This window comes from Patella vulgata, chromosome 3, assembly GCF_932274485.2.
Source record: "Patella vulgata chromosome 3, xgPatVulg1.2, whole genome shotgun sequence".
NCBI classification, from domain to species: Eukaryota; Metazoa; Mollusca; class Gastropoda; family Patellidae; genus Patella; species Patella vulgata.
This window is the reverse complement of record NC_065881.2, coordinates 12552874-12580871: the sequence shown is the minus strand read 5'-3', so window position 1 is coordinate 12580871 and position 27998 is coordinate 12552874. Positions and strand designations below refer to the sequence as shown.

Below are 27998 nucleotides of genomic sequence, written 5' to 3'. Positions count from 1 at the left end.
ACCCTGAGGAAAGTCAGTTGCATAACGTTTATTTTTACTAATCCAACTCGATCAGTACTAGCCAAACAAAGAGGGTTGTGAAACCAGTCGAGTGTGCAATATCAGCAGTGACTTTATTCTGTTTGACAGAGTAATTACACCGAATGTCAGCATACAGATTCATTCATTTGATGAACTCAAATTATAGTCTGATGCATTTGTTTGGTGGATGATGGCTGTCAAGAGGAATGCCAGTCAAGTCGTCCACAAGCAAAGTCGTCCACACGAAAAATCTGGTTAAGTCGTCCACACCCGTTGGTGGAGTCGTCCACAATCGTTGGTGGAGTCGTCCAAACGACTCAATATTTTGAACTGAACTTTTCAGGCAAGGTAAATACACAATTCCTCTATATTTTGGCGTTTAATTATATAAAATTCATACGTACACGAACTTGTAATTCTCAGATGCTATGAAATTCGGGAAAATCCCTTTAATACTAATCTATCAATCAAAAATGCTAAAACCATAACGCCAATTAACAAACAATACAAGTTTACTTCATTGCAAAAACATCGGTGAACAACAAACTAACAAAACAAACAATAACATCGGCGTTTTTAGTACGAGTAAATTGTGTACGAGTCTTATTCTTAGTTGTGGACGACATCACCAATAGTTGAGTACGAGTAAATTGTGTATGAGTCTTATTCTTAGTTGTGAACGACATCACCAATAGTTGTGGACGACATCACCAATGCCTTGTGGACGACTCCACCAATGGGTGTGGACGACTTCACTGTGGACAACTTTGCTTGTGGACGACTTCACTGGCACCCGTCAAGAGTTTACTTGCCAACTGTCAGTCACTCATGAACTTGTAGGCCTACTTGACATTTTTAACTTTGTGTGGGGTATGTTTTAAAAATATCACTAAAACACTGATACAAGACCTGTGTCAGACATAATAAAAAACACACACAGGATAGTGCATGACATCGTCTGTAACAGATGTCTTTTTCCAGGCTTTGGTGCTGGAGGTCCCATGCTCGATACTGAGAAAGTACATCTGAATTTTCGGGCAAGGTTCCACCTTGTCAGTGGTTCAGGACGGAGAGCCAGGCAAGGGACACCGTATAGTCATTCTGAGAGAACCAATAACCAAGGTCCCGTGTAGACATTTGCATTCACGTAAACGACCCCTTTGCAGTTGGAATTCAATATAAAAGTAGGCCTTATAGCCTACTGCAGTATGGTGTATGCACATGTTCATTAGCCCAGTCGAAACTTTTATTTCCAGGCTTGATATTAGGGCTTTAAATATTATTTATGACCGTTTGTTTTTTTACAGTTTATTCACATAATGACGTCGGTCTCTTTGATACAAGGTGCAAGCCGAGGAATTGGACTTCAGTTTTGTAAAAGTTTATTAAAACGATCAAAGGATGCTACAGTAATTGCAACATGTCGCAATCCAGATTCTGCTGAAGATCTTCAGAAATTGAAAAACGATTATCCCACATCTCTCCATATTTATAAAATTGATGTGACAAAAGAATCAGAGGTTCAACAGACATCGACTGAGATACCTAAAATCTTTGATAAATTAGATCTGTTGATTAATTCATCTGCCATATTACATCCAAGTGGACGTGGAGAGACGAGTTTACGAGATGTTTCTGCAGAGGTATGCTTTACACCCCGTTGATTTGGGTTACAGATGAAAGTGTTGATTGAAAATATTTGCATTCTTATTTAATATGGTTTATATAAGAGCTAAATTTACCGATTGCAGGTCTTTTTTCTGGCTTCTCATGTTATATAAATTATTAACAAAAGAAAAAAAGGGGGATGCCCAAGTTCAGATTTTGTCATTGATACCGTGTGGTTGGAGGGTTTTCAATCTAATGATCCAATGAAGTTCAATGGTGCGTCTATTGGTTGTAGATTTTTGGAGGTCAGGATTGGTACCTAATTATTTAATTATTTGGTAGTCAAGGTTTCGACTAGAATGACTCGGTAGGTGGAAGTGAGAGGTGACTGGGGTGTCTCTCTTGTGGGTGATATCAGCTTAATGTTCTTTAAGTCTAATTCGAAACAATCTTTTCGTTTCTCCTACGTACTGTTTTTGACAGAGATTGCAAGTAAGTAGGTTTCCACACACTATATATAGAACCTCATTAAGTGAGATAAATCAGTCTGAAGAGTTCAATTCTGAAAGAAACTAGTAACTGCTAAAAGAGATAACTGGTGAAATCGCCCATCTCTATCTACCTATATAAATTATTATTTAAACATTTATTCACACAAGCCCATAATCAACTCTCTAGACTATCGATTGGCTCCGATTTTAAGTTGATTAGAACACCACCATCGTTTAAAAGTTTAACGATAAAAGTCTTGATTGTTAGGTGCCGTTGTTACGATAATAAACCATCTACGTTACATCTTCTCAAAACTTCAAACACTCATAGCTTTGCCCAGAATAAAGTAATTTGACTGATAATTTCAATATATTCATTTCTCATTATCTATTTTTGAACTATTATAGCAATAATGACCAGCTCTAAATGGGGGGTCACGGTGGCTAAGTGGGTGTTCGATCCCTCCATTGGCCGAGAAAGTTCATCCCGATTTTGCCGTGGTTTCCCCTTGTCAGTGGTGCAGGGTTGGAGGACCTGACATGGACAGCTGTCTAGTCATTCGGATGGAACAAAAACAGAGGACCTGTGTGTACATTGGCGTGTACGTAAAAGATCCCTTGGCAGTAGGAATTAGGAATGCGATATAAAAGTAGGCCATAGTGCCGCTGCCTGGTCAAAATTTCCCTCATAGCAAACTGTTTGGTGTATGTCCGTCTATTAGCCTAGTCGGAGCAGAACAATAGGACGTTAAACACCATTTCATTTGAAGACTAAAGGGGAATAACTCTTACTGGGTGTATAATTTTGTGGTTTTGGGGAATACTTTATAGCTAGCAGTTAAAACATTGTGTCCTTTATGGGTTAAATATTTGAAGACTAAAGGGGAATAACTCTTACCTGGTGTTTAATATTATAATTTCAGTGTTCTATTTTTTAACAGGGAATAATGAATACTATAGCAGTTAATACGGCTGGTCCTCTATTAATGGCTAAATATTTCAGTTCTCTGTTAACAAAAGGTAACGGTTCATTCGGTGTGCAAGACTCAGAATCCAAGAAAACACACGCAGCAGTATTAGTCAATATGTCCGCCAAGGTTGGCTCAATAACTGATAACGGTAATTTCATTTTCATTTTTGAATATTAGGGATGAAGTTGATACTAAAATTTAATACGAGTCTACTGGTTAGGAAACAGTATGATCTCCATCTTCTTTAGCCCAGTTTATTTTGACATATTGTGAAAATGATTTTCTCTAGGTATGGGTGTGAATTCTTTACTCTACTTTTAATTTAACACTACTTTCAATTAAATTACACTTTCAATTTCAGGTTTAGGGGGTTGGTATAGTTATCGTATGGCTAAAGCTGCCTTAAATATGGCGACCAAGAATCTCAGCATTGAATTAGGACGTGGGAAAAATCGTGTGATCTGTGTCTCGCTACATCCTGGCACGGTCAATACTGACCTTTCACGACCTTATCATAAAAATGTGCCGAATCTGTTTACAACAGAATATTCAGTGGATTGTCTCCTTAAAGTCATTGACAGTTTAAAGATGGAAGACAGCGGGAAATTTTTAACATATGACAGAACTGAAATGAAATACTGATGAACATTGTTAATATAGAAGATAAAATTAAAATCAAAATAAAATGGAGTTTAGTTAAAGGTCCTATTATTCTGGACCATCAAGCCTAGTGAATGAATGAAATAGGGTTTAAGCTACGGCTGGGCTAACAAAGGGGAGCGTGTGCTATAAGGAAATCTTGCCCGGACAGCAGCGCTACGACCTACTCTTATATCGAATTCCAACTGTCATGGGATCTTTTACGTGCACGCCAATGTGTACACGGGACCATGTTTTTTTGTCCTTTCCAAATGACTAGACAGCTGTTCTTGTTAGGACCTATGTCCGGCACCACTGCCAAGGAGGAAACAACGCCAGAGAAGCTGGGTGACCTTTCTCAGCCAACACCAGGATCGACCCAGCCTAGAGAAGACAGCCTTATGCCTTGCAGTATGATAGAAATAAAATTTTGTCAACCTCTTCTTATGCCGGAGGCTGTTTAACATGCCGGGGGGTTGGGTGACCGAATGGTAAACGTGTGCGTGTAAAATCACAAGGTCTGTCATTGAGTCAAGTGGCATGGTTTCAATTCCCCACTTGTACGTGACAAGGAATCTGGTTGCCCGTTCAACCTGGTGGTTTTTTTCTGGTTTCCTCCCACTGCTAAATTATTAGCAATTATTAAAATATAAATGAACCATGTGTAAGTCCCAAAATGACATAATGTGTGTCAAGAGTGAACATTAAAAAACCTATTTCGCCCTCGCTTTAACATGTTGCCAATGGTTTCATTCCATCTGAACAACTCAATGCTGTAGCTTGCTGGACCCTCTGTCTTTGCACCACTGATGTTTTAATTTATTTAAATCTTGATGGACACATTATATATATTTTTTTATATTTATAGCACGGCTTTCATGAGTTAACATGTTTCTAGTGGGTTACCCTCAGTTCCGTGCATCTCACACAAACTTGTCATAACAGAGCATTTCATTGGATAATCTTTCTACATCATCCAGAACACGGGTTATATAACAACTCTTCCGGATCCTCGTAAAGTAAAGATAAATTTTGAATTATAAAAAACGAAACAAAATAGGATCTGTGTTTTAATCAAATTGCTTGCCAGGACTTCCTTCCTGCATCAAGGAAAACCCCACCTGGAAAATATTGAGGCCCTTACTCAGCCCTTACCGGAACCTCCTGGTTAGTGAGTCACTGCCGAACTCACTGAGTCACCACGGCTCCCTGGAGAAGACAAAGTTTTGATAATCGCCAGAATTTATAATTTTGAGACTAATGTACAGTAATGGTTACTATGGTTACATGTAATGCTAAGGAGGGAAAATTTGCCCCTAATCTTCAAATTCCTGCTGTCAAGGAGTCTCATGGGAGGGGGGAGGGGGTAATGTGCATTGTCAATTTGTGGTCATGAATGGTCTGGTGACAAATGAATTGACGGCAAGAATACCCGGATTGATGACAATATGCTTCCACATGTTCTTGGTGAATAATGGATTGTCAACAAGAAGGCCTGTATTGACGACAATATACTCCCACATTAAATTTGTGGACACAAATATGAAATGTACAAAATAAATAATCTTATAAAATTATTTAATATGATCTTTCTAAGATCTAAAAATAAAAAAAACACACCACAAATTAGACGCTTGAGGTTAGCTATATTAAGCCAAGGCTAAAGTACCATGTACAAATATTAAAACTCTTGGGCTGGCTTGCTGGCCTGGAGGTCGGGTTCGATCCCTGCATTGGCCGAGAATGTTCATCAGGATTTTCCGACTCGGTTTCTCCTTGTCAGTGGTGCAGAACGGAGGGCCTGACAAGGACAGCTGTCTAGTCCTTCAGATGAGACTAAAAAACGAGATCCCGTGTATACATTGGAATGCACGTAAAAGATCCCTTGGCAGTTGGAATTCGATATAAGAGTAGGCGATAGTGCCGCTGCCCAGGCAAAATTTCCCTTATAGCACACTGTATGGCGTATGCCCCTCTTCATTAGCCCAGTATACAAACAGAACAGTAGGACGTTAAACCCCATTTCATTTCTTTTCATTAAAACTCTTGGATGAAGGCCCCTTAGATCTCGAGGTCCTAAGCTTCAGCCTGCAGGTAAATCTAACATTGCTTGTATTTGGAAAAAAAAATGAATTTCGATTTGCGAGAATAAACTTTATCTTAGATTATGTTCTACTTGAAGACTATAAAGTATATCATAAATGTTTACTCTATTTTCCACACTGAGATGAGTTTAGGAGAGGATGAATGCTTAATCTTATTTAACGACAAGACTGAAGTTTACCAGAGTTTATGTAAAAGGTAAAAAATTTGAAAATGCAACAGTTCCTAATACAAAGTAACCAATAAAATAAAGAGTAATCAGCTTAAAATAAATATTCTGCTGTCTAAAATTAGTTAATTGTGTGATAATATCGTCTACAGAGTTTTCATTAGGTTCTTTCTTGCTGTCAGACTTGCACGCTGCGAATACGTTGTATCTGTTAATGGTCTGTGCCGGCTTTAAATCGTCTGTTATCAGGTAGGCAATATACCAATATATTAAAGGGGACGAGGAACACAACAATCTTGTGAGAACTTGAATGTGAATGAAAAACACTCCGAATAAAATCAAAAATAATAAATGTGCACAGTAGACGAAGAGTTCCTGATTTTTAAATCCATAATCTTGCTCTATTTCATCGCCATCAGATTTCTTTCGAGATTCTGCTCGTGTGTCGTACAGTCCGAGAGTATAACACGTTTTTTTGTTCAAACTAAAATAACAAATACAGCAGCAGACGCTTATGATGATTATCGGAGCAGCTAACAAAAAATTAGGAATTTGGTTTATTTCGTAGTAAGCTAGAAATCCTACATTCCAGTGATGCTTCTGTATGTAGCTGTACGATAAAGGGATGATGTCATAACACCATGGTGATGGAGCATCCCCTAATAGATGGTAGCCCCTACTTCGTCCATATATGGCAATATGATTTGGAATTTTGCTAGACGGCTCATTATTACAAAACAGAATGTAACTGTAATACTGATATGTCAAGAACGGCAAAAACGACAACAAACTAACAAAAATTAACTTTGCTGTGGTAAATATAGTTATCACGGTATTAATAATTCTGGAGTCTGTAGAATTGAGACGCGCTTTCAAATTCATTTGCATCTCCTTTAGATAATCTTTAAGCAGGTAGTGAACAATAAAACCGAAAGCAACTAAACCATTTGATCGAGCGAGTGCAGCAAGTCCAACGAAGAACGCTGGAACGATCGGAGACTCTGCTGTCATTGTGTGAAGACATATGAGGAGAACGAAGCAGTAGAGACTCTCGGAATACGGGGCCGAGAAAAACACGCTGGCGGGATTAAAACAAAAAATGACAGCCGCCTTGTAAGCCAGTTGTTTTTCATTTAAAACTTTTAGTCCCAATTTATGCAAAATCTGTGCTGATTTTATAAATAAAAAGTTATTCAACAGAAAAGCACTGGTCAGCAGAACGCTGGAGTAGGACATGAGCCATTGCAGTGGTAACAAAATTGTGTTTCCAATTAGTCTAGTTAGCACTGGAAATAAAGGGAAGAAGGCCAACGTATTCTCATACGAATATCCATACTCTGCGACATGTTGAAAATAAACAGCATCCCATCTCTTAAAACCACCGAAAATAAGTTCAATCAATTTGTCACTTGTTGATGAAACACTTGCTGGGTCATTTGGTGGGTTGAAAACATTCGCGTCGTGGTCTGGGATTAGAAAATTTGAAACGACTTGGATGAATAAAATGGCAACTCTGCTCATTAACGCAATTTCCACCACAGAAAATTTTCGTTTGTCTTTTGGTGTCGACCCAGGGGCAGAAGTTCGTGAAAAGTTCTTCATGACTCTTGTTTTCCAAAAATTTTGTTGTTATGTTAGCAAATAATTTCTAGTGACGGCCATGACACAAAGTGAAAAAAGTACTTCCGGTTACTCTAAATTATCTAGGTGGACCAAGCAGTTTCTGGAAAAACGTGTATTTGGATTACGCAAACGTGGATTTCGAGAGAGGGAGAGAGAGAAATGGGGTTTAACGTCCACTCGACACAAACTAGGTCATTTCGGGACTAACCCATGGTTCAATTTTATTTCAATAATTCGCTTGCGCGTAGGGACCCGGGGAAAACCCACGAGGTTGGACAGGCGACCCTACTCCTTGTCACGTACAACCGGGGATTCGAAACCACGCCAGTAGACTCAATGACAGACTTGATGATACAGCATGCACGTGTTAACCATTCAGCCATCCACCCCCCACCCCCACCCCAACGTGGATTTCCGAAAATGAAATGAAATGGGGTTTAACGTTCTACTGTTCTGCTCCTAAACTGGGCTAATGAAGACGGGCATACGCCATACAGTGTGCTATGAGGGAAAATTTGCCCGGGCAGCGGCGCTACGACCTACTCTTATATCGAATTCCAACTGCCAAGGGATCTTTTACATGCACGCCAATATGTACACGGGACCTCTGTTTTTCGTCCCATCCGAACGACTAGATAGCTGTCCTGCATCACTGACAAGGGGAAACCACGCCGGAAAATCTGGATGAACTATTTCCGAAAATAAAATAGGTGTTTTCACATTGAAATATCATGAAAGTCAGATTTTAATGATGAGCACGATTTGCCCAAATCTACCCAAATACACCATTATTTCAACTCATATCACAATAATTTATATCTATATTTGATAATATACAGGGTACCGTTCTTTGGGTAAATTGTGATAGCTTATCAAATTGAATCAACTTTCAGTATATATTTTTTAAATATCTAAAAGGGGGAATTAAGGTACCGGTATGATGGTCGTTTGTGATATACGTCTTATCATTTGCATACAGTGTCGGATTAAGCTTGCAGGGTGTCCCTGGCTGAAAAGGTCACTGGGGCCCTTGCACCAGCAGTGAAAAGGGGGGCACATTCTGGTCCATGCCAATTACACTCACACAAATGCAATTTGTATGTCAGTATGATAGATAGATGAAATGAAATGAAATGGGGTTTAACGTCCTACTGTTCTGCTCCTATACTGGGCTAATGAAGACGGGCAGACGCCAACAGTGTGCTATGAGGGAAATTTTGCCCGGGCAGAGGCACTATCGCCTACTCTTATATCGAATTCCAACTGCCAAGGGATCTTTTACGTGCATTCCAATGTATACACGGGACCTCGGTTTTTCGTATCATCCGAAGGCCTAGACAGCTGCACCACTGACAAGGGAAAACCACGTCGGAAAATCCTAATGAATTTTCTCGACCAATGCAGGGATTGAACACCCGACCTCCAGGCTAGCGAGCCAGCGTCTTAAACACCTAGCTACCGTGGCTCCCTGATAGATAGATATATTTATTTGACACTAATATATATTACATAGTATATGTATTCATTTATAATGGGGACATTGTTGGGGTGGTGGGATTAATTAGAGGGGGGCCTTTAATATCCCCCCACCCCCGGCTGCAATCCACCAGGCACAACTCCCTTGAATCCGACCTTGCTTAGGCCTACATGAGTTCACCTAATCACTTTTCATACGAATACCTCACAGAGCTATCAAACGTTATATCGCCGATATTTTATTTGAAAAAGTTCTATCAAAGATACCAGGTGTTGTCTCGGAGATGTTTCCACTAGATGTCATTTTAATTGGACTTCTAGGGATTTTTTTGCCTTTGGAATGTAGGCCTACTAACGATGGAAATAGATGAAACTCAGAAGGCGTCAGTAACAGGTTCCACGATGTCCCGGTCAAGCTACCTTCGCCCCCCCCCCCACCCCAACTCCCGTGAAAGAAATTGTCGATATACATTGTCCGTCAATTTTACGGCACCCCGAGAACACTCATAAGTAATAATTCATAAGTATAAAAATACATTATGGGAGATTAGATAAAGAGCTGACAGTTCTCACTATAATAGTTAAAAACTAAATAATGTAAAGGAAATTTGCCGAAGATTTCAGTCAAATTGATCCACTCTAAACAGAGAATTTAGCGATTGAATTTTGGGCATAGCCTCGATCATCATTACTAAAGTCGGAACGATAAAACATAGCCTCGGTTATCCACTATTTGATTTAATCATCAATGAGCGTTGAGCAGCAGATGGCATTCTAATCCAGGAAATATCGCAGGCTATCGGTGGCATCGAGAGTTATGGTCTAGATAAGTTAATTAATATCTAATTAATAATTTAGATAACATTTCAGGCCTAAAGAAAGACCTGCAATTGGCAGATTTAGCTCTTGCATAATGTATGTTTAAGTATTATTTTCACTACTATAGGGGAGATTGCTATAAGGTGACGTGGGGGTTCTTGTTTGTAGTTCTTGGTAACCATGGTTATCTGTATCAAGTTTGTTACCATCAGATAGTTCTTGGTAACCATGGTTATCTGTATCAAGTTTGTTAACATCAGATAGTTCTTGGTAACCATGGTTATCTGTATCAAGTTTGTTACCATCAGATAGACTACTGTAGTTAGTACCTGTTTCCATCTCACTGCTACTAGAATATGGAAGATTAGTATATGGAGAATTTGAGTTCCTGGTTTTTAATTCCTGGTAAGTATTATCTGTATTCTTTCTGGTCACATTAGACAGATTACTGTAATTAGTACCTAGTTCCATCTGAGTTATCGTTCTTGGATTCTCAGAACCCGGATTATCATGTTGTTTCATACACTTTAGTTTGCCCTTTCTGTAATGAAAAAAAACCCAAAAAAATACGAACAACAAATAAATCGGTCAATCAAAGAACTGGTAGGCATAAACAGTCTTGAATCAAATATAGAAGAAGAGGAAGGAGAAGAAGAATACAGAATAAAACGAACTAATGAAACTTCAATCAACAATAATTTTAACTGTAAAAATATCAATTAACAATAATTTTACCTGTAAAGGAGAGCTAAAACTATGACCAGTACAAATGTCAGAGATAATATAGTAGCCAATACAATGATCAAGACGTCTTTATCTGAAATAATTTATAGACAAAAGTATATAAACACTTATTTGGACGATTCAATGTTTTTGTTAATGGCAATAAAGTAAGTGCCTTTATTTTGTATCATTTGGACAGTAAACAGATAAATTTACCATTATCAGTTTGACGTATCCCACTGTCTGTTGGACTGGTTTGTGTTTTTGATGTTGGATCAGATGCTATTTCCAGTGACTGAGTTGATGTTGTTTCAGATGGCGTCATATGAATGGTTTCAGCACTGGAAGCTGTCCTCCATTCTGTAGTGGGATCAGCAGTTATACTGGTGGAAATCTCACTATGTGTAGAAGATAAAGCTGCACTTGTTTCAGTCACTGTATCACAAAAACCTGTCAAACCTGAACCTGGAAACGTATAAGAGGATAAACTAACTTCATAACTACACAAGTCGTGAATCGTTTTTCAAGGATCCTTTTACATACTGTATGGCGTATGACCGTCTTCATAAGCCCAGTTGAAGCAGAACAGTAGGACGTTAAACCCCATTTCAGTCTCAAGCATAATTCTGTTACAGTTAGAAAGAACGAATACATCCATATCTACCTGACATGCATTCTTGTCAGATATTATATTTCATATATATTCCCCTAGTATTATTATTTACCTTGTATTTCAATCCATACTTTTTGTCCATTTATTTGTTTATGAGTAAATATAATTTCAACGGTTCCTGTTGTTGTTTGTAGTCGGTGGTTATAAACGTGTAAAGGAGGTTGGGAGTTTTCTCCGCTGGTTTTATTATACGTTATGTCACCATATTGTATAAATAAATTAGATCTTACTCCACTACTAGATGTTTTTAATGTAAGATCTAATATAGTTATAGATGTTATATTTATTCCACGTACAGAACATTCACAACTTTCTTCTGTAAAACCACTGGCTAATGTTGGATAGTATGGTGAGGATATAAATATTCTGTCTCTTTGTTTTAATTCAATGTTATTCTTACACATGTCTTTAACATTCTCTCCTGTAAAAACAATAATGTAATGAATATAATTAGTATAACATTTTCTGTTTCATTGTAATAATACATCTTGTATATTCAGTACAATAAAAAAAATAATAACTTTGTTAACTCAAAGAATGAGAAAGTGGAGTTAATATTATAATACTAGAATACAATATCAATCACTTGGTTTATTACATCGCAACGTTTCAACAAGATTTCACAAGTCGTTTTCAATCAAAAACCTTATGTACAAATAAGACACACTGAAATGTTAATAATTTGTGAACTCAAAGAAAGGGAAAATGAAGACAATATCTAAATATATTTACTTGCAATACACCTGTATGCGAGTGTACTTCCGGTACAATTATTATCATTAGGTATAACTTGTTTACATGGTGATGGTTGTCCAGTACAAGTTGATATTAAACCTGTACTACTATTGGTCAATGGCTGACCACATGTCTGTGCTCTACAATTTAATCCATGATTATAAAAATACTGGATACTCTCTATATGTATTATACTATTAATTATAGAACAATCTATATCCACTGTCGGGAAACTTTCACCATCTTTACATATATTGACATCTATAGATGCTATACCTATATAAAAGAAAATATATTGGCTGTAATAGTAAGTACAGGAAGACTGCACTACCTACAAACAAAACAAATGAGATGAAACTACGGATTATACAATACGAATGTACTAATATCTTTATCCAATACTGGAATTACCTATAGGTGTAGCCAGATTGGTGGAATTTTTATTCTTTAAATTAGAAGAATTGTATAGAAGTCATATAAATGAAAATGAGTGAATGGTTGACATATAAAAAGGGTTATAATTTGGCAAACATTAGCTGGGCCGTGGGAATGAGAATATCATGTTTAACAGGTGATTGGAAAATTACGATTGCATCATCTGGATTGAGTAACCAATCGTTATAATTAATTACGTCATATTTGACCAATTAGATAATTGAAGGTCCAAAACCCAAAGCTGAAAGACCATCAAATTTCTGAGCATTCGTCAGACAGCCGCTTGATTCTAGAAGGAAAAGGTGTAGCAATTTCTATCACTAGACTCGCCCCAGCGAGTCTGGGTGGATTGGGATTGAGAGAATGACTCTATTGTAATCTATTATGTATGTAAGCAGCTTGATATATAAAATTTAAAAACGAACAGTTGCATTGATATTTCTGGTAAGACAAACGTCTTAATTACTGAGAAGACAAACGCCTTAACTGAGATAGACAAAAAGAAGTAAATACACAACGTGAAGGGGAAGCAAAGACGACAAGTGAAAATACTAGACGATCACAAGGCTACTAAGATATCTAGTAAGAAAAGGGTGCATGGGTTATACGCCGGATGTGGCGACCGGTTTAGTGCGTTGCCCACTTTCCACGTCTGACAGAAGACCCATGGTGCTACATAGGCTGGCGTCTACGGCCTTAAGATCTAGGGGTATCCGACGAAAGGTGTCTAATATTTCTGGCCAAGTCGTTAGCCCTTCTTTCACGCACAGTAATATTAAACACCCGTCATTGGTTGTATTTAAACACACTTTTATCTTCCTTGAGTTGTGAAAGTAGGGGATTGATCAGATGTGTTTAAACACACTTTAATCTTCCTCTAGTCGAGAAAACCATCGAGGTTGGACAGGCGAACCTACTACTTGTCACATACAAACAATTAATCAAACCCACACCACTTGACTCAATACCATACCTTATGATCTAAAGCGTACCTTGGGGTGTTCGGGACTTTCTCCAATGGTAAATGACTTATAGATATTGGTGCAGAACGGAGGGCCTGACAAGGACAGCTGTCTAGTCCTTCGGATGAGACGATTAACCGAGGTCCCGCGTATATATTGGAATGGACGTAAAAGATCCCTTGGCAGTTGGAATTCGATATAAGAGTAGGCGATAGTGCTGCTGCCCGGGCAAAATTTCCCTCATAGCACACTGTATGGCGTATGCCCGTCTTCATTAGCCCAGTATAGGAGCAGAACAGTAGGACTTTAAACCCCATTTCATTCATTCATTCTTATAGATATTTGAAATATATAGGCCACATATACCTACTGCATATAGTACTATAAATAACATATGCATATAGGCTAAATTAATATAAAACATTTTACATACCTGTCGTGTAACCCTACCTGTCGTGTAACACTACTATATATATAACATATACATACCTGCTGCAAATCCTATACATAACATATACGCTAAATTAAAATAAGCCATTCTTCGTTTTTCCTCAGATCCTTTTGCATTGATTTAGATCAATACACAATTGCATTAACGACATGTTACATTAGGTACGAAATAACATAATATGAATACTTATAGAGCATTATAAAAATGAACATTTATGATTTGCATTTGTGTAGATTTATATTATAAAGTTTACGACGAAGAAGTTTATTTCATTATTTCAAGGTCTTTGTACAGACATATAGGCCATACTAAACTTGGGCTGCCTGTCTACAGTTAGCTCCGCTTGACTGCGGCTTGAGAACAGATACTAAGCTAGTTGACCGACATTTTAAACGAAAAAACTAAGTATATTTTGAGAATTTTGAGATGTATTTATTCTGCTTCCATTTAATAGAATTGAATAGGTTTATTTAGTCTTTGTGTATATGCCAGATGTTAAACGGAAATGACCGCATACAAAACAATATACTAAATTTTGGATATGGCGGCCATTAAGGACAGAGATTTATTCTCGAAGTGTGAAGTAAGTGGATCTTCTGTGTGCAGAATGTAAATAGGCCTTTGAATAAACTTCTACCAAGTACATCGAGGTCACCCTACTCTTAGTCACATGACACAGGGTCATAGTAAGTGACAAACAGACAATCTTCTCCACGGTGCTTTCCTTTAGTCTCTGTCTGTCTTTCCTTTACCATCCCCTTCGTCCTTTAATTCTTGTATTTCCTTCCCTTTCCTTTCATTAAAAATCATTTTCTTCCTTCGCGAATTATTAGAGATGGAAAATATACCTTTTGCCGACCACCTTTTCAAACCCATCCGACCGTTTTCCGGCGCCAATGCCTATTTTACGTGTTGATTTATCAGGGATCAGCCAACAATAAGATGTTCCATTTTTCCATCGTCCGTGTTAAGAAATGTCAATGATATCTAGGATCTAATATATGCAATGCAATTTTCACGATTACGTTTAGAATAGTTAAAATATAACAAATATGCACGAAGGAGGAGAGAGAGAGAGAGAGAGAGAGAGAGAGAGAGAGAAATGGGGTTTAACGTCCACTCAACACAAACTGGGTCATTTCTGGACTAACACATGGTTCAATTTTATTTTCATAATTCGCTTGCGCGTAGGGGTCTTTAGCAGTGGGAGGAAACCGGAGGACCCGAAGAAAACCCACGAGGTTGGACAGGCGACCCTACTCCTTGTCACGTACAACCGCGGGGATTCGAAACCACGCCAGTTAACTCAATGGCAGACCTTACTATACAGCACGGATGTGCTAACCATTCGGCCATCCAATCCCCCGCGCGAAGGAGGTGTCAATGACTGTGTCAAGGTGAAGTTTCGTAAAGTAATTTTTTTGTAAAGTAATTTCCAATAATTTGTACAGTAATAGTAAGTACAGGAGTACCGCACTACCTACAAACAAATTTATGGGGAAAAGGAAGAGGGCAAAGTTGAGTTTAAAATATATCCCACATTGTGTATATGTCGACTAACTTATAATAATACACCTTAACGACTAAAAGTTATTGAGTTCAATATATTACGTGTAATATTGTCATATAAATTTGGTATGTTATAATAAGATCCCGATTTGATATCAAAGAGTATTAACGTTCATTGTTGATTGTAATATAGCCAACAATTTGTGTGGAGGTGGGGGGGGGGGTAGCCGAATAATTTATCGCGTGCGCGTTAGATCATACATTCGGTCATTGCGTCAAGTGGTGTGGTTTCGATTCCCTGCTTGACAAAATAGGGTCGCTTGTTCATCCCCTTGGGATTTCCCAGCGCCCTTTAGTTTCCTCCCAAAGCTAAGGCGAATTATGGAAATAAAATAAAACTGAACCAAACGTTAGTAATGAAATGACCTAGTCTCTCTCTCTCTCTCTCTCTCTCTCTCTCTGTAATATACAAGTCCCTATGTACTGGTGTAATATCATATCATATGGTTGAGTGAGTGTGCATATAAGACAGGTAAAGGTTATCAAGATCGCGAAAGTCTCATTGTGAATCGTGGGGAAATATTTAATCTATCAACAAGCTCAAACAGTGTTATACTTCCCTGCTAACTCTGTACAACCCTCCCTAATCACATATTATGTTTATTGCGTGACATATTCAGTGGACGTGTGTAAATGTGTAAATATAATGAGGGTTTTGGTGGCCATCCTTGCTTCCTTCCATTTTATATTGTCTGTAAATGGTAAGTTAATGTGTTTATACAGTTCTATATAATAATCACTGTTACCCATCATTCACTGGCATCTATCATTCACTGTTACCGATCATTTACTGTCATCCATCATTCACTGTAATCTATCATCTACTATAATCTATGATTCTCTGTTCTATCAATTCGCTGTTATCTAGCATTTACTGTTCTCTAGCATTCACTGTCATCAATCATTCACTGCAATGTAGCATTCACCGTAATATACCATCAACTGCAATCTATCATTCACTGTAATATCTCATACCCTGTAATCTATATAGCAATCCCGCGAAAACCTAATACACTGATACAATCTTGACCAGGACTAAAGATAAATCGATCTGTTTATCATATATATATATTTGCTTATGATCGCCATAAAACTTATCTTTACCCCTATTGTATTAACTGAAATACATTTTCGACCTTTCATCAATCTATTTGATTTTGATGATTACAACACGTGATAACTTTTACTACACGACTTACTACAAATTATCAAACCAGTATTTTAATTAAATGCAATATTACGTTGAAAATTTATTGCTATAGATTTATGGATAATGTTTTGTTATTTGTTATATTTTTTAATATATTTTCTTATATTTAGGCATGTGATCTAGAACTATTAATACATGTGTCAAGCTAATGTTCGTTATTTTAATAAATGCAATATCATTTTGAAAATATATTTCTGTGCGGTATAGATAATGTTCGTAATTTTCTAAATTTATGAATACTTTATATAAATATTAATATTTCGTTAACACAACCAATATATTTTCTTATATATAGGTACATTCGGTTATAATTAACAGTCAAAATATATTCTTTTGTATAGGTATAACATCTATAAATGTCAATATATGTAAAGATGGTGAAAACTTCCCATCACTGAATATATCTTGTTCTACAAGAAACAGTATAATACATATAGAGAGTATCCAGTATTTTTATAGACAAGAATCAGATTGTAATATAGAGGCGTCACAGACATGTGGTCAACCATTGACTGATAGTGATACAGGTTTAATATCAACTTGTACTGGACGACCATCACCATGTACACAAGTTATACCTAATGATAATAATTGTAATGGAAGTACAGTCAGATACAGGTGTATTGAAAGTAAGTATACATATTTAGATATCGTCTTCAATTTACTCTTCTTTGAGTTTGGAACGCTACAATATCGCCATTAGTTCCTGATTTACCGGTAGACATGTCAGCCACGAGATCTATGTGGACTCCGACCAAAGTGTATAATAATTTGACACGTCTGACAAGTAATGTAGTCTTACATACCCGTTATCATCCTCGACTATGCTGAATTATACTTAAAAGACACCAACATCTTTCACTAGTCGTGATGGTGGGGATTGGGAGGGCATCATTAGTGGAATAACCTAATAGTCCTCCCAAACCCTACAATTACAATCTAAAGTTCTACAAACCTGAAAGCGTCCTTTTTGTTATAAACAATATTTTTATTCAGGTTTGTATCTGAATAGGCATTGGGGAACAGACATAGCCTATATCAAAACCTTTCAAAATCTAAAAGCAGCCATTGCGCATGTAACTTACTTTCAACTTCCTAGATCACAGTCGCCGTTAATCAAGCACAACGAAAAATGTGACGATCGGCGACTGGCTTGTCGGCGACTAGCAACTTTCAAAAGACGGGAGTCGCCGTTAAGCCAGAGCGACGAAAAGATTGCTGTAAAATGTGCCGATATCGTAAAGTTGGCATCGTTCGGCAGATTCTTGTCTTTTCCCTGTCCCTGATTTATACGTTTTGATTAAAGCACTGATATTGCTGATGCATATTTGCATAGAGTGGTTTTGTCTCAAACTCACAGCATATTGGCACATTGAGATAGCGACGACTTTAGTCATAGAGATTGTAACAGAATATTTCTTGGTACCGACACTGACACCGACATCACCACCTCTATGTTTTATTATCAACGTTAGGCAATTAATGCATGTTATTCTACAACTAAGATTCATCATACCATGCATAATATTTTTCTTACAGGAGACAATGTTAAAGACGTGTGTCTGAGTAACTTTGAATTATCCCAAAGTACCCAAATCTTTCTATCTTCACCTGGCTACCCAGCATCGAGTGGTTTAAAAGGAGAGGGTTGTGGATGTTCTATACGTGGTGAAATCATAACATTTATAACAATATTAGATCTTAGATTAAAAACATCTAATGATGGAAATATATCTAATTTATTTATACAATATGGCGATATTACTTACAATCAAACCAGTGGAGCAAACCCTCAATCTCGTTTACAAGTTTATAACCACAGACTACAAACAACAACAACAATCACATCAACACCAACACCAACACCAACACCACCACCAACAACAACCACCGCTGAGATTATATTTACTCATAGACAAATAAACGAACAAAAACTATGGATTGAAATACAAGGTAAATATTAAAACTATGGGTTGAAATACAGGGTAAATATTAAAACTATGGATTGAAATACAAGGTAATTATTTAAACTATGGATTGAAATACAAGGTAAATATTAAAACATTATCAAGATGTGTGAACTTCATTGTAGGACAATAACGTATGTTAATGAATTTGAATTGGACGAACAATCTGGAACCCGCCAGTCCCTGTATACTGTAGCGCGGGCGTATTATGAACTAGAAATCGAGCATTATGGATCTTTGTCTCATGCGCAATTGCCCAAAAACCAAGCACGCCTTACTGTGATGCTAGCACCATGCGTGGAATGGGCGTCACACGCGTCCTTTTCTCTCTTCTTCTTCTTCTTCTTCTTCTCTGCCGGTGGACCGTTTTCGACAGAACTTGATGAAGCTTGTACTAGACGAAGCTTGCTTGATACCACGTGGTTGGTCTAGACGAAGCTTGCTTGAAACCACAGTATTGATGTAGTCGAAGTTTGCTAGAAACCACGTGGCTGTTCTTCACGCAGGCGAACTTGTCTTGAAGACCAAGTGTGTGAATCCAGTCCATGGTCCAAAATTACAAAAAAACAAAGCAAGAATATGAAACATTATCCCATTTTTCTATTCTAGTTCATAATAGATAGTTCATAATAGTATGCAAAAGATTCATCACTTGACTAGTTTTAACGTAACTTTATTTCCTCTTATCAGGTACAGGATTGACAGGTTTTTGCAATCATATAATTGTAACGCCCACCACACCAATTATTTTATCGCCAACTCTGTCGAGACCAGATACAAGTATAGATCAGGCAACAGCTTCCAGTGCTTCATCCGATCATATCACTTCACCTGGTCCAACACCACCCCAGATACCAGACATATCATCTGGTCTAACATCATCTCAGACACCAGAAATATCATCTTTTCTAACATCAACTCAGACACCAGAAATATCATCTTTTCTAACATCAACTCAGATACCGGAAATATCATCTGGTCTAACATCAACGCAGACACCAGAAATATCATCTGGTCCAACAACAACTCTGGTACCAGAAATATCATCTGGTCCAACACCAAAAACGTCAACCAGTCCAACAGATAGTGGAGAACAACAAACTGATCATGGTAAATTTAACAAGATGAAACAAAATTAAAATTAAAGTAAAACTATCAGTAGAATCGCTGGTCTGTCTGCGACCCCGATACTTACCTGATAAAAGTTCTAATATATTGACATTGTGGGTAATGGCCTACTGGTACTCGTCTAATGTCTCAATATTTACAAACCTCACTTAGCTCGTCTAATAATTTCATACTGATCAACTCTATAAACCACCCCTTTGTTTATTCTAATCTGTTAGCTTCAACACCTCAAGAAAGAAAAATAACCCATAGAAAGTAACATGGCAACGAGTGTATTTGCGTGTTTCCGTGGTCATAACTATGGTGGCTGATTGGTATCATGTCGTGATGTCGTGGTGTCGTGGTGTCGCCCTTCATAAGGCGACAACCCGACAACCCGACATCACGACATCACGACATTATAACCCGACACCACGACAACCCGACATCACGACATCACGACATTTTTAACCCGACACTACGACATTTTCACCCGACACCACGACATAAAGAATGTCGTAATGTCGCGTAAAAATTCGTATTGTCGCGTAATAATGTCGTGATGTCGTGATGTCGGGTTGTCGTGGTGTCGTGATGTCGGGTTGTCGACTTTATTTATTAATGTTGAAGCGGCCACGAGATCAAGTCATCCCTCACTACCTCATCTTTCACTAAGAATATTTATCCTTCACTAACCGCGAATCAAGCTGGCCCTCACTACCAAATTATGGATCTTAATACGAAATTCCCGATATCATGTTACATATCACTGAAAAGCACGTTCACTGCTCTTTTCAAATATATAAATAATTTGCTAGGACATTTATATTTATTTGCCTTGAGAGGTGATCAAAGACGAATCGTACAAAAATCTATTAAATGATGGGGGTATTCAAAGTAAAAACTACGGGTCTTAATACGAAATTCCAGATATCATGTTATATATCACCGAAAAGCATTTTTATTTCTCTTTTCAAATATATCAATAATTTTCTGGCACATTTATATTTACTTACCTTGAAAAACTATCAAAGTTGGATAATACTGAACTCTATTAAGTAACTAGGTGTGTGTGTGTGTGGGTGGGTGGGGGGTATTCAATGTCTAATTACGGGTGTCAGTACGAAATTCCAGATATCATGCTACATATCAGTAGAAAGCACGTTCACTGTTCTTTTCAAATATGGGGGGGGGGCGAATGGTTAGCACGTGCGCGCGCTGTATCATACGGTCTGTCATTGAGTCAACTCGCGGGGTTTCGATTCCCCTGTTGTACGTGACAAGGAGTAGGGTCTCCTGTCCAATCTCGTGGATTTTCTCCGGTTTCTTCCCACTGCTAAAGACCCCTACGCGCAAGCGAATTATTGAAATAAAATTGAACCATGTATTAGTCCCGAAATGACCTAGTTTGTGTCGAGTGGACGTTAAACCCCATTTCTCTTTCTCTCTCCCTTCGGGATACAAAGCAAACGGACAGACTGATCACTATGATTTTGCACGAGAAGTCAGATCCCGAAATGACCCAGTTTGTGTCGAGTGGACGTTACCCCCTCTCTCTCTCTCTCTTTCTCTCGCTCTCTCTCTCATTTATATTTACTCGCCTTGAAAAGTGAAATGGGGGGGGGGGGGGGTATTTGAAATAAAAATAAGGGGCTTAATCCAAAATTCCGTATATCTATACTGAAAAGTAAAGTTAATCCTCTCTTGAAATGTATTTATTATATTTTCGGCGGAATGCATATATACGTTTTTAAATTAAAATTGATACAAGTTTGGTAGCCTTCATTGGCTGAATTAAAGGTAGTGGTGGGGCGAAATACGAAATTCCAGTTATTGTGTCATACAAGGGACAGCACTCTATTATTCATGGCCGCTTCAACATTGATAAATAACGTCAACAACCCGACATCACGACACCGACATCACGACATCACGACATGGTTAAAATTTATTTTTATTTTATTCAGATATATTTGTAATAGTTGGTTGTGCTGTTGGTGGACTGGTGTTGATATTAATACTTGTAACTCTGTGTGTTGTATTCAGGTGAGATTGCCATTATGAACATGTCTTATAAAACAAATTTTCTGGATTTCAAATACGTTTCAGTATCCGATTTGAGAATTGTATTTGAATACAAGGCGAATTACTAAATCATTTGTATAAATGCTGAGTTGAGTATTGCCATAAACACAACTTGGCGGTGGTTTAACGTCCGACTAACACTAACTAGATCATTTCGGGGGACTAACATAGAAAATATGTATTGAATTATTCGCTTTGCTGGTAGTACCGGTGGCTGGTAAGTAAGCGACCCTACCCCTTTGTTACATACCGGCCTATGATTGCAAACACAGCTACATGACCCAATAATGACCTATATCCCACGCGTTGCCCCCCCCCCCCAACCCACACAGCTTCCACCTTATTTATCAGCCTTTCTATGATCATAATCAGTACGAATACTATCGTGATAAGTTTGCCCCAAAATTGTTCACTGTTTCAAAAAATGTCGTTTGTAAGTCATTGTTTTTGTCTATGATCAATGTATATGTTGACATTTGACAGCAGGCCTAATCTTTTTGCTTGTTTTTATTTTATTGCATATATGGACTTCCCACAATGTGGTATACCATAAGTTATTGTTATCTTGCTTAATGTCACACTCTTCTGCACTGCGTTGTGTCTGATAAGTCAATAGGTTATCATAAAGTCTTCGAGTATATTGCAAATAATTTTATCATTATCTATTTCAGAATACGAAGAGACAAAGCCAATGTCCAACGGCACAATCTTGATGTCCGTGAGGACATTAACAATACAGCTCCACATTATTTCGTACTGGATGTTCCTGTCTTAAATACGCAAGACCCGGATGATAAACAGGGTGATACTAGTACCAATCCATCTCCCATGACAACCAGAGATATACCAGAATATGCTGTTGTTAATAAAAATGGAAAACGATTTAATGTGGCTGGTGGGAAACAGGGGGATATTAGTACCAATCCATCTCCCATGACAACCAGAGATATACCAGAATATGCTGTTGTTAATAAAAATGGAAAAAGATTTAATGTGGCTGGTGGGAATCCACCTAATCAAGTAACCAAGAGGGGGGACACTGATGTGTCAGATATGGAAATCCTAGAAAATGATTTGTATGTTCCTTTTGAGTCATCCAACAATCCAGGTCCTGGTGGCGCTTCTTCAACCAATGCTAAAGCAACAGATCGGACATCTGGAGAAATGGAGATTATGGAAAATGTTTTATATGTTCCTTTTGAGGACTCGGCTATTAACGTTTCGAAACCTTTGAAAAATGAAATGAAATAAAAGGAGTTTAATGCCCTACTGTTCTTCTCCTACTGCGCTAATGAAGATGGACCTTTGAAAAGTGCTACGTATGATAGTGCATCAAGAATTGGGACTAATCAAGATTTTGCTACACCCGAGACGGAAATCATAGAAAACGGTTTATATTTTCCTTTAAAAGACACATATAACGGTGTATAAGACAAAGAATTCTCTGCTTTCGTTTATATCAATTTTTATTTTATGCCATAGTTTTTAAGATGTTAATTAATCGTTAAAGATAAATTATGTAAGATTTAGATAAAGGCTCGCCGTTCCTGTTATAATAGTTCAAAACACGGGGAGCAAAAAGCAACGATTCCTGCTTTAAATATGTATTATGTAAGATTTAGCTAAACAGTTGACCGTTCTTGCTATAATAGTTCCCAAAATAGATAATAAAAAAATGATATTTTTTGTGCGAAGGAATGAGTGTTTTTGTTTTAACAAAATTTAGCATAGATTGTTTATTATCAGAGCCATCAGATGGCCCAGGGTTGATTATGGGATTATTATGTTAATAAATGTTAATAATAATTTATATAAGATTTGAAGCTAGAAAAATACCTGCAATAGGCCCATTCAGCTCTTACATAATACATCTTTAATCAACAAACAAAAGTTTTGATCTACGAATCGTGTTATTATAACCAGTTTTGACTTTGTTCGCAAAATGTTTTTTTTTTTTTCTATAGATTTATTGTATTGAATATGCGAAGAATTCTTTGTAAAAAGGACAGATAACATATATTCGCTGTATATTTAATCGCTTTATTAATTGTATATTTTATCAATATATATTATTGTATATAACATGTCAGTTTAATAAGAAAACTCTGTAAAAAGGGGAGGTAATCTTTATAAGTTTCGGGCTAGTAGGGCTCTCACAGTAATTCTCTCCCTTTAGACTTCAATGTCAAATCCATGACATTTCTTTGCCAATATTTTTTTTTTTTTTTTTTTTTTTTTTAAAAATTCCGGTGATCTTAATCTTTGGTCGTTATTCCCAAGTGCCATGGCTGAGTCGTCTGCAGTCGTTATGCCAAGTCTTCCAGCAGTAAAAGCTGTAAATGAATATTAGCATCGGGAGATCTGAAACTGCTATTGACAGGAAAACAGGGTACACTTAGGGTATAAAATGTTTATTATCAGGAACCAAAATATACAGAATAATATTATACAGACATTATATGGTAGATAACTCCCCTTCAAAGGCAGCCCTCACTCTCCAAGCAGCTCGCCCTCTCTCTCTCTCTCTCTCTCTCTGATGTTCCAGTCATCTAATAGTATGTCAATGCTAACAATAGCACACTAACTTATAATATTTATCAATCATTAATTCGTATGTTAACTATTATTTTATTAAAGCTTATTATAATTATCAATTAGTATACAAATTATATTATTAATTATATTTATGATGTTCATGAGTTGGGGGAGGATTATATATATTAATATTTACCAATTATGAATTCGTATATGTTTGTTAAGTATTATTTTCTTAATAATTATCAATTATTATACATATTACATTATTAATATAATTATCAATTATTATACATATAATATTATTAATTATTAATTAGTAGATTCATCATGTTCAATAGTATAGGTGTCGGGGGGGGGGGGTCAAATATTATAATGAATAATTAGTACATTTAATTTGTTCATGAGTATAAGGAGAGGATGGTGGGGGTATAATTATTAATTATATGTATGATGTTCATTAGTATAGGCGGGGGTGTTAGTATTGAGGTTTTTTTTCAATATCAAAATGATTAATTAGTATATTTGTGAGTGTTATAAATATTATAATGATTCAATAGTATAGGGGGAGAGTGTTATAAATATTATAATGATTCATTAGTATAGTGGGAGAGGGTTATAAATATTGTAATGTTTCACTAGTATAGGGGGAGAGTGTTATAAATATTATAATGATTCATTAGTATAGGGGGAGAGTGTTATAAATATTATAATGATTAATTAGTATAGGGGGAGAGTGTTATAAATATTATAATGATTCAATAGTATAGGGTGAGAGTGTTATAAATATTATAATGATTCATTAGTATAGGGGGGGCGTGTTATAAATATTATAATGATTCAATAGTATAGGGGGGAGTGTTATAAATATTGTAATGATTAATTAGTATAGCGGGGGAGACTGTTATAAATATTGTAATGATTAATTAGTATAGCGGGGGAGACTGTTATAAATATTGTAATGATTAATTAGTATAGCGGGGGAAACTGTTATAAATATTATAATGATTCATTAGTATAGGGGGAGATGGTTATAAATATTATAAAGATTAATTAACATAGGGGGAGGGTACAGTATTATAAATTTTATACTGATAAATTAGTATAGGAGGAGAGTGTTATAAATATACTCTTCAAAAAAAAGAAACGCACAGCCCATTTTTCATCTTGTTTTTTTTTATTTTTACGGGATCGTTGTTTCCATAAATCTTAATTTCTTATTTGAACGGGATCGGTGTTTTCATAAATCTTAATATCATTATGTAAGGATAAAAGAACTTCATTATTGGTTTTAAATGTTGGGTCACTAATTGTGACTGGTCATACTTTTTGCCGAAATTTGTTTTCGTTTGATTGCACCAAGACACATGAGTTTAACAACTTCGCAAGCTTTCCCCTGAAACCCAAATCTAAGGCCTTTAAAATTCCGGGGTTATCGGTTTCAAAATCAGTTGCGCATGGAAACACTCCTAACCCTAACCCTAACCAAGGGATGCTACATCTGAATGAAAACCAACTCAACAACTCTATCGGTCGGTTACAAGCAGGTGAATACCAGACAGATGTAGCAGGTTGCTGAATGTTTCCCAGAGTACGATTTCTCGTCTTTGGGATAGGTACCGACAGCGAAGTTCAACACGTGACCGCCCAAGCTCAGGCCAAACAAGAGTGACCCCGCCCGCCCTGGATCGTCATATTTGCGGAAACGGTTCGTAACAGCAACCACTTCTGCAGCAGCAGGACGGCGTAGGATCTCAGACCAGACAGTCCATAGACGCCTACTTGAAACCGTATTACGAGACAGACGTCCCGTTAGAGCTGTTGTTTTGAAATCAGACTTCAATGGGTTCTGATACACAGGGTATGGCTACAGCAACGCTGGAGAATAGTTTGGTTCAGCGACGAGTCGCGGTTCCTGTTGCAATGAGGCGGTTCCTGTTGCAATGAGGCGATGGTAGAAAGAGGGTATACCGACGACGAAATGGCACTATGCGTTTCTATTTTTGGAAGTGTATATTATAATGATAAATTAGTATATTTAGCATGTTCACTAGTATAGGAGAGATTGCTGTAAGGTGACGTGGGGGTTCTTGTTTGTAGTTCTTGGTAACCATGGTTATCTGTATCAAGTTTGTTACCATCAGATAGACTACTGTAGTTAGTACCTGTTTCCATCTCACTGCTACTAGAATATGGAAGATTAGTATACGGAGAATTTGAGTTCCTGTTTTGTAATTCCTGGTAAGTATTATCTGTATTATTTCTGGATACATCAGACAGATTACTGTAATTAGTATCTGGTTCCACGTGAGTTATCGTTCTTGGATTCTCAGCACCTGGATTATCAGGTTGTTTCAAACACTTTAGTTTGCCCTTTCTGTGACAAAAACAAAAAATACGACAAATACATTAGAAAAGGGACACGTCGAATAAAAAATCTAAAAAGTTGTAGACATAAATTCTCAAATGAACTATTGAAGACACCGATCAATAATAATTGTAAAATATTTAACATTCATTATGCAAGAGCTAAATCTGTCTATTGGAGGTCTTTCTTTAGGCCTGGAATGTTATCTAAATTATTAATTAGACATAAATTAACCTATCCAGACCATAATCAACTCTCGTTATCTAATCTCCCATAATGTATCTTTAATTAACAATAAGTTTACCTGTAAAGGAGAGCTAAAACTATGACCAGTACCAATGTCAGAGATAATATAGTAGCCAATGCAATGATCACGACGTCTTTATCTGAAATAATTTATAGACAAAAGTAAATAAACACTTATATAGGCGTGTTAACTGCGGCAGGAAAGCGGACGACCCGAAGAAAACTCACGATGTTGGACAAGCAACCCTATTCCTTGTCACGTACAAGTGAGGAATCGAAACCAAGCTACTTAACCAAATGACAAACCACTAGACCACCCAATCCCCTATTTTGTATTTGGACGATTCAATGTTTTTGTTAATGGCAATAAAGAAAGTGCGTTTATTTTATATCATTTGGACAGTAAACAGATAAATTTACCATTATCAGTTTGACGTATCCCACTGTCTGTTGGACTGGTTGGTGTTTTTGATGTTGGATCAGATGTTATTTCCGGTGTCTGAGTTGATGTTGTTTCAGATGGAGTCATATGAATGGTTGCAGCACTGGAAGCTATCCTCCATTCTGTAGTGAGATTAGCAGTTTTACTGGTAGAAATCTCACTATGTGTAGAAGATAAAGCTGTACTTGTTTCAGTTACTCTATTACAATCACCTGTCAAACCTGTACCTGAAAATATAGAAGAGGATAAACTAACTTCTAACTACACAAATCGTGTATTGTTTCTCAAGGGATCCTTTTACATGCACACCAACGTATAATAAAAGGGCCGCTTTATGCCGTCCTGCACCACTGCACCTCTACGAATTTTAAAGGACAACACCGGGATGGGCCCGTGACACCCTGTTGCAGTGCCTTACTTCATGTGCCACTGTGCTTTCTGTGGCGGGTTGTCGTTTCTCATCTGGCCATATTGATATCTTACTATTTCTATAAGTATGGCCACACAGATAACGTTTTACACCAAACTACGACTTTGGTTTACGTTTTAAACATCATTTACTAATTGAAC

General features: G+C 37.1%; 2 protein-coding genes and 2 long non-coding RNA genes across 8 annotated transcripts; 2 read left to right on the top strand and 2 right to left on the bottom strand.

The window, feature by feature from the left end:
- Positions 1-12: 12 nt before the first annotated feature.
- Positions 13-3781, top strand: LOC126816218 (C-factor). Of its 5 annotated transcripts, none has more exons than XM_050542520.1 (4): positions 13-130; positions 1329-1664; positions 3062-3239; positions 3453-3781. In XM_050542520.1, exons 2-4 carry the CDS (start codon positions 1341-1343, stop codon positions 3731-3733), a joined length of 783 nt encoding a protein of 260 aa, XP_050398477.1. In that variant the 5' UTR covers positions 13-130; positions 1329-1340; the 3' UTR covers positions 3734-3781. The 5 variants fall into 5 exon arrangements, with proteins under 5 accessions (XP_050398477.1, XP_050398476.1, XP_050398478.1 ...); XM_050542519.1 differs by having other exon boundaries at positions 13-369; XM_050542521.1 differs by having other exon boundaries at positions 56-74.
- Positions 3782-5869: 2088 nt separating this feature from the next.
- Positions 5870-7676, bottom strand: LOC126816175 (GPI mannosyltransferase 2). Its single transcript, XM_050542431.2, has one exon. It carries the CDS (start codon positions 7602-7604, stop codon positions 6021-6023), a length of 1584 nt encoding a protein of 527 aa, XP_050398388.1. The 5' UTR covers positions 7605-7676; the 3' UTR covers positions 5870-6020.
- Positions 7677-9625: 1949 nt separating this feature from the next.
- LOC126816247 (uncharacterized) lies at positions 9626-11489 on the bottom strand. The gene is made up of 4 exons (XR_007678283.2): positions 11369-11489; positions 10860-11108; positions 10656-10737; positions 9626-10461 (listed from the first exon to the last, which is right to left on the bottom strand). It is a non-coding gene; the product is annotated as an uncharacterized LOC126816247 (long non-coding RNA).
- A 7906-nt stretch (positions 11490-19395) lies between these two features.
- On the top strand, positions 19396-23713 carry LOC130012132 (uncharacterized). The gene is made up of 3 exons (XR_008787424.1): positions 19396-19755; positions 21720-21798; positions 22509-23713. It is a non-coding gene; the product is annotated as an uncharacterized LOC130012132 (long non-coding RNA).
- The last annotated feature ends 4285 nt before the right edge of the window (positions 23714-27998 follow it).

Bases quoted from the DNA above. Each gene is read 5' to 3' on its own strand.
- LOC126816175 (XM_050542431.2), bottom strand. From the start codon at position 7,604: ATGAAGAACTTTTCACGAACTTCTGCCCCTGGGTCGACACCAAAAGAC.
- LOC126816218 (XM_050542520.1), top strand. From the start codon at position 1,341: ATGACGTCGGTCTCTTTGATACAAGGTGCAAGCCGAGGAATTGGACTT. The intron at 1,665-3,061 runs GTATGCTTTACA...ATTTTTTAACAG, and splicing joins TACGAGATGTTTCTGCAGAG to GGAATAATGAATACTATAGC. The intron at 3,240-3,452 runs GTAATTTCATTT...TTTCAATTTCAG, and splicing joins TGGCTCAATAACTGATAACG to GTTTAGGGGGTTGGTATAGT.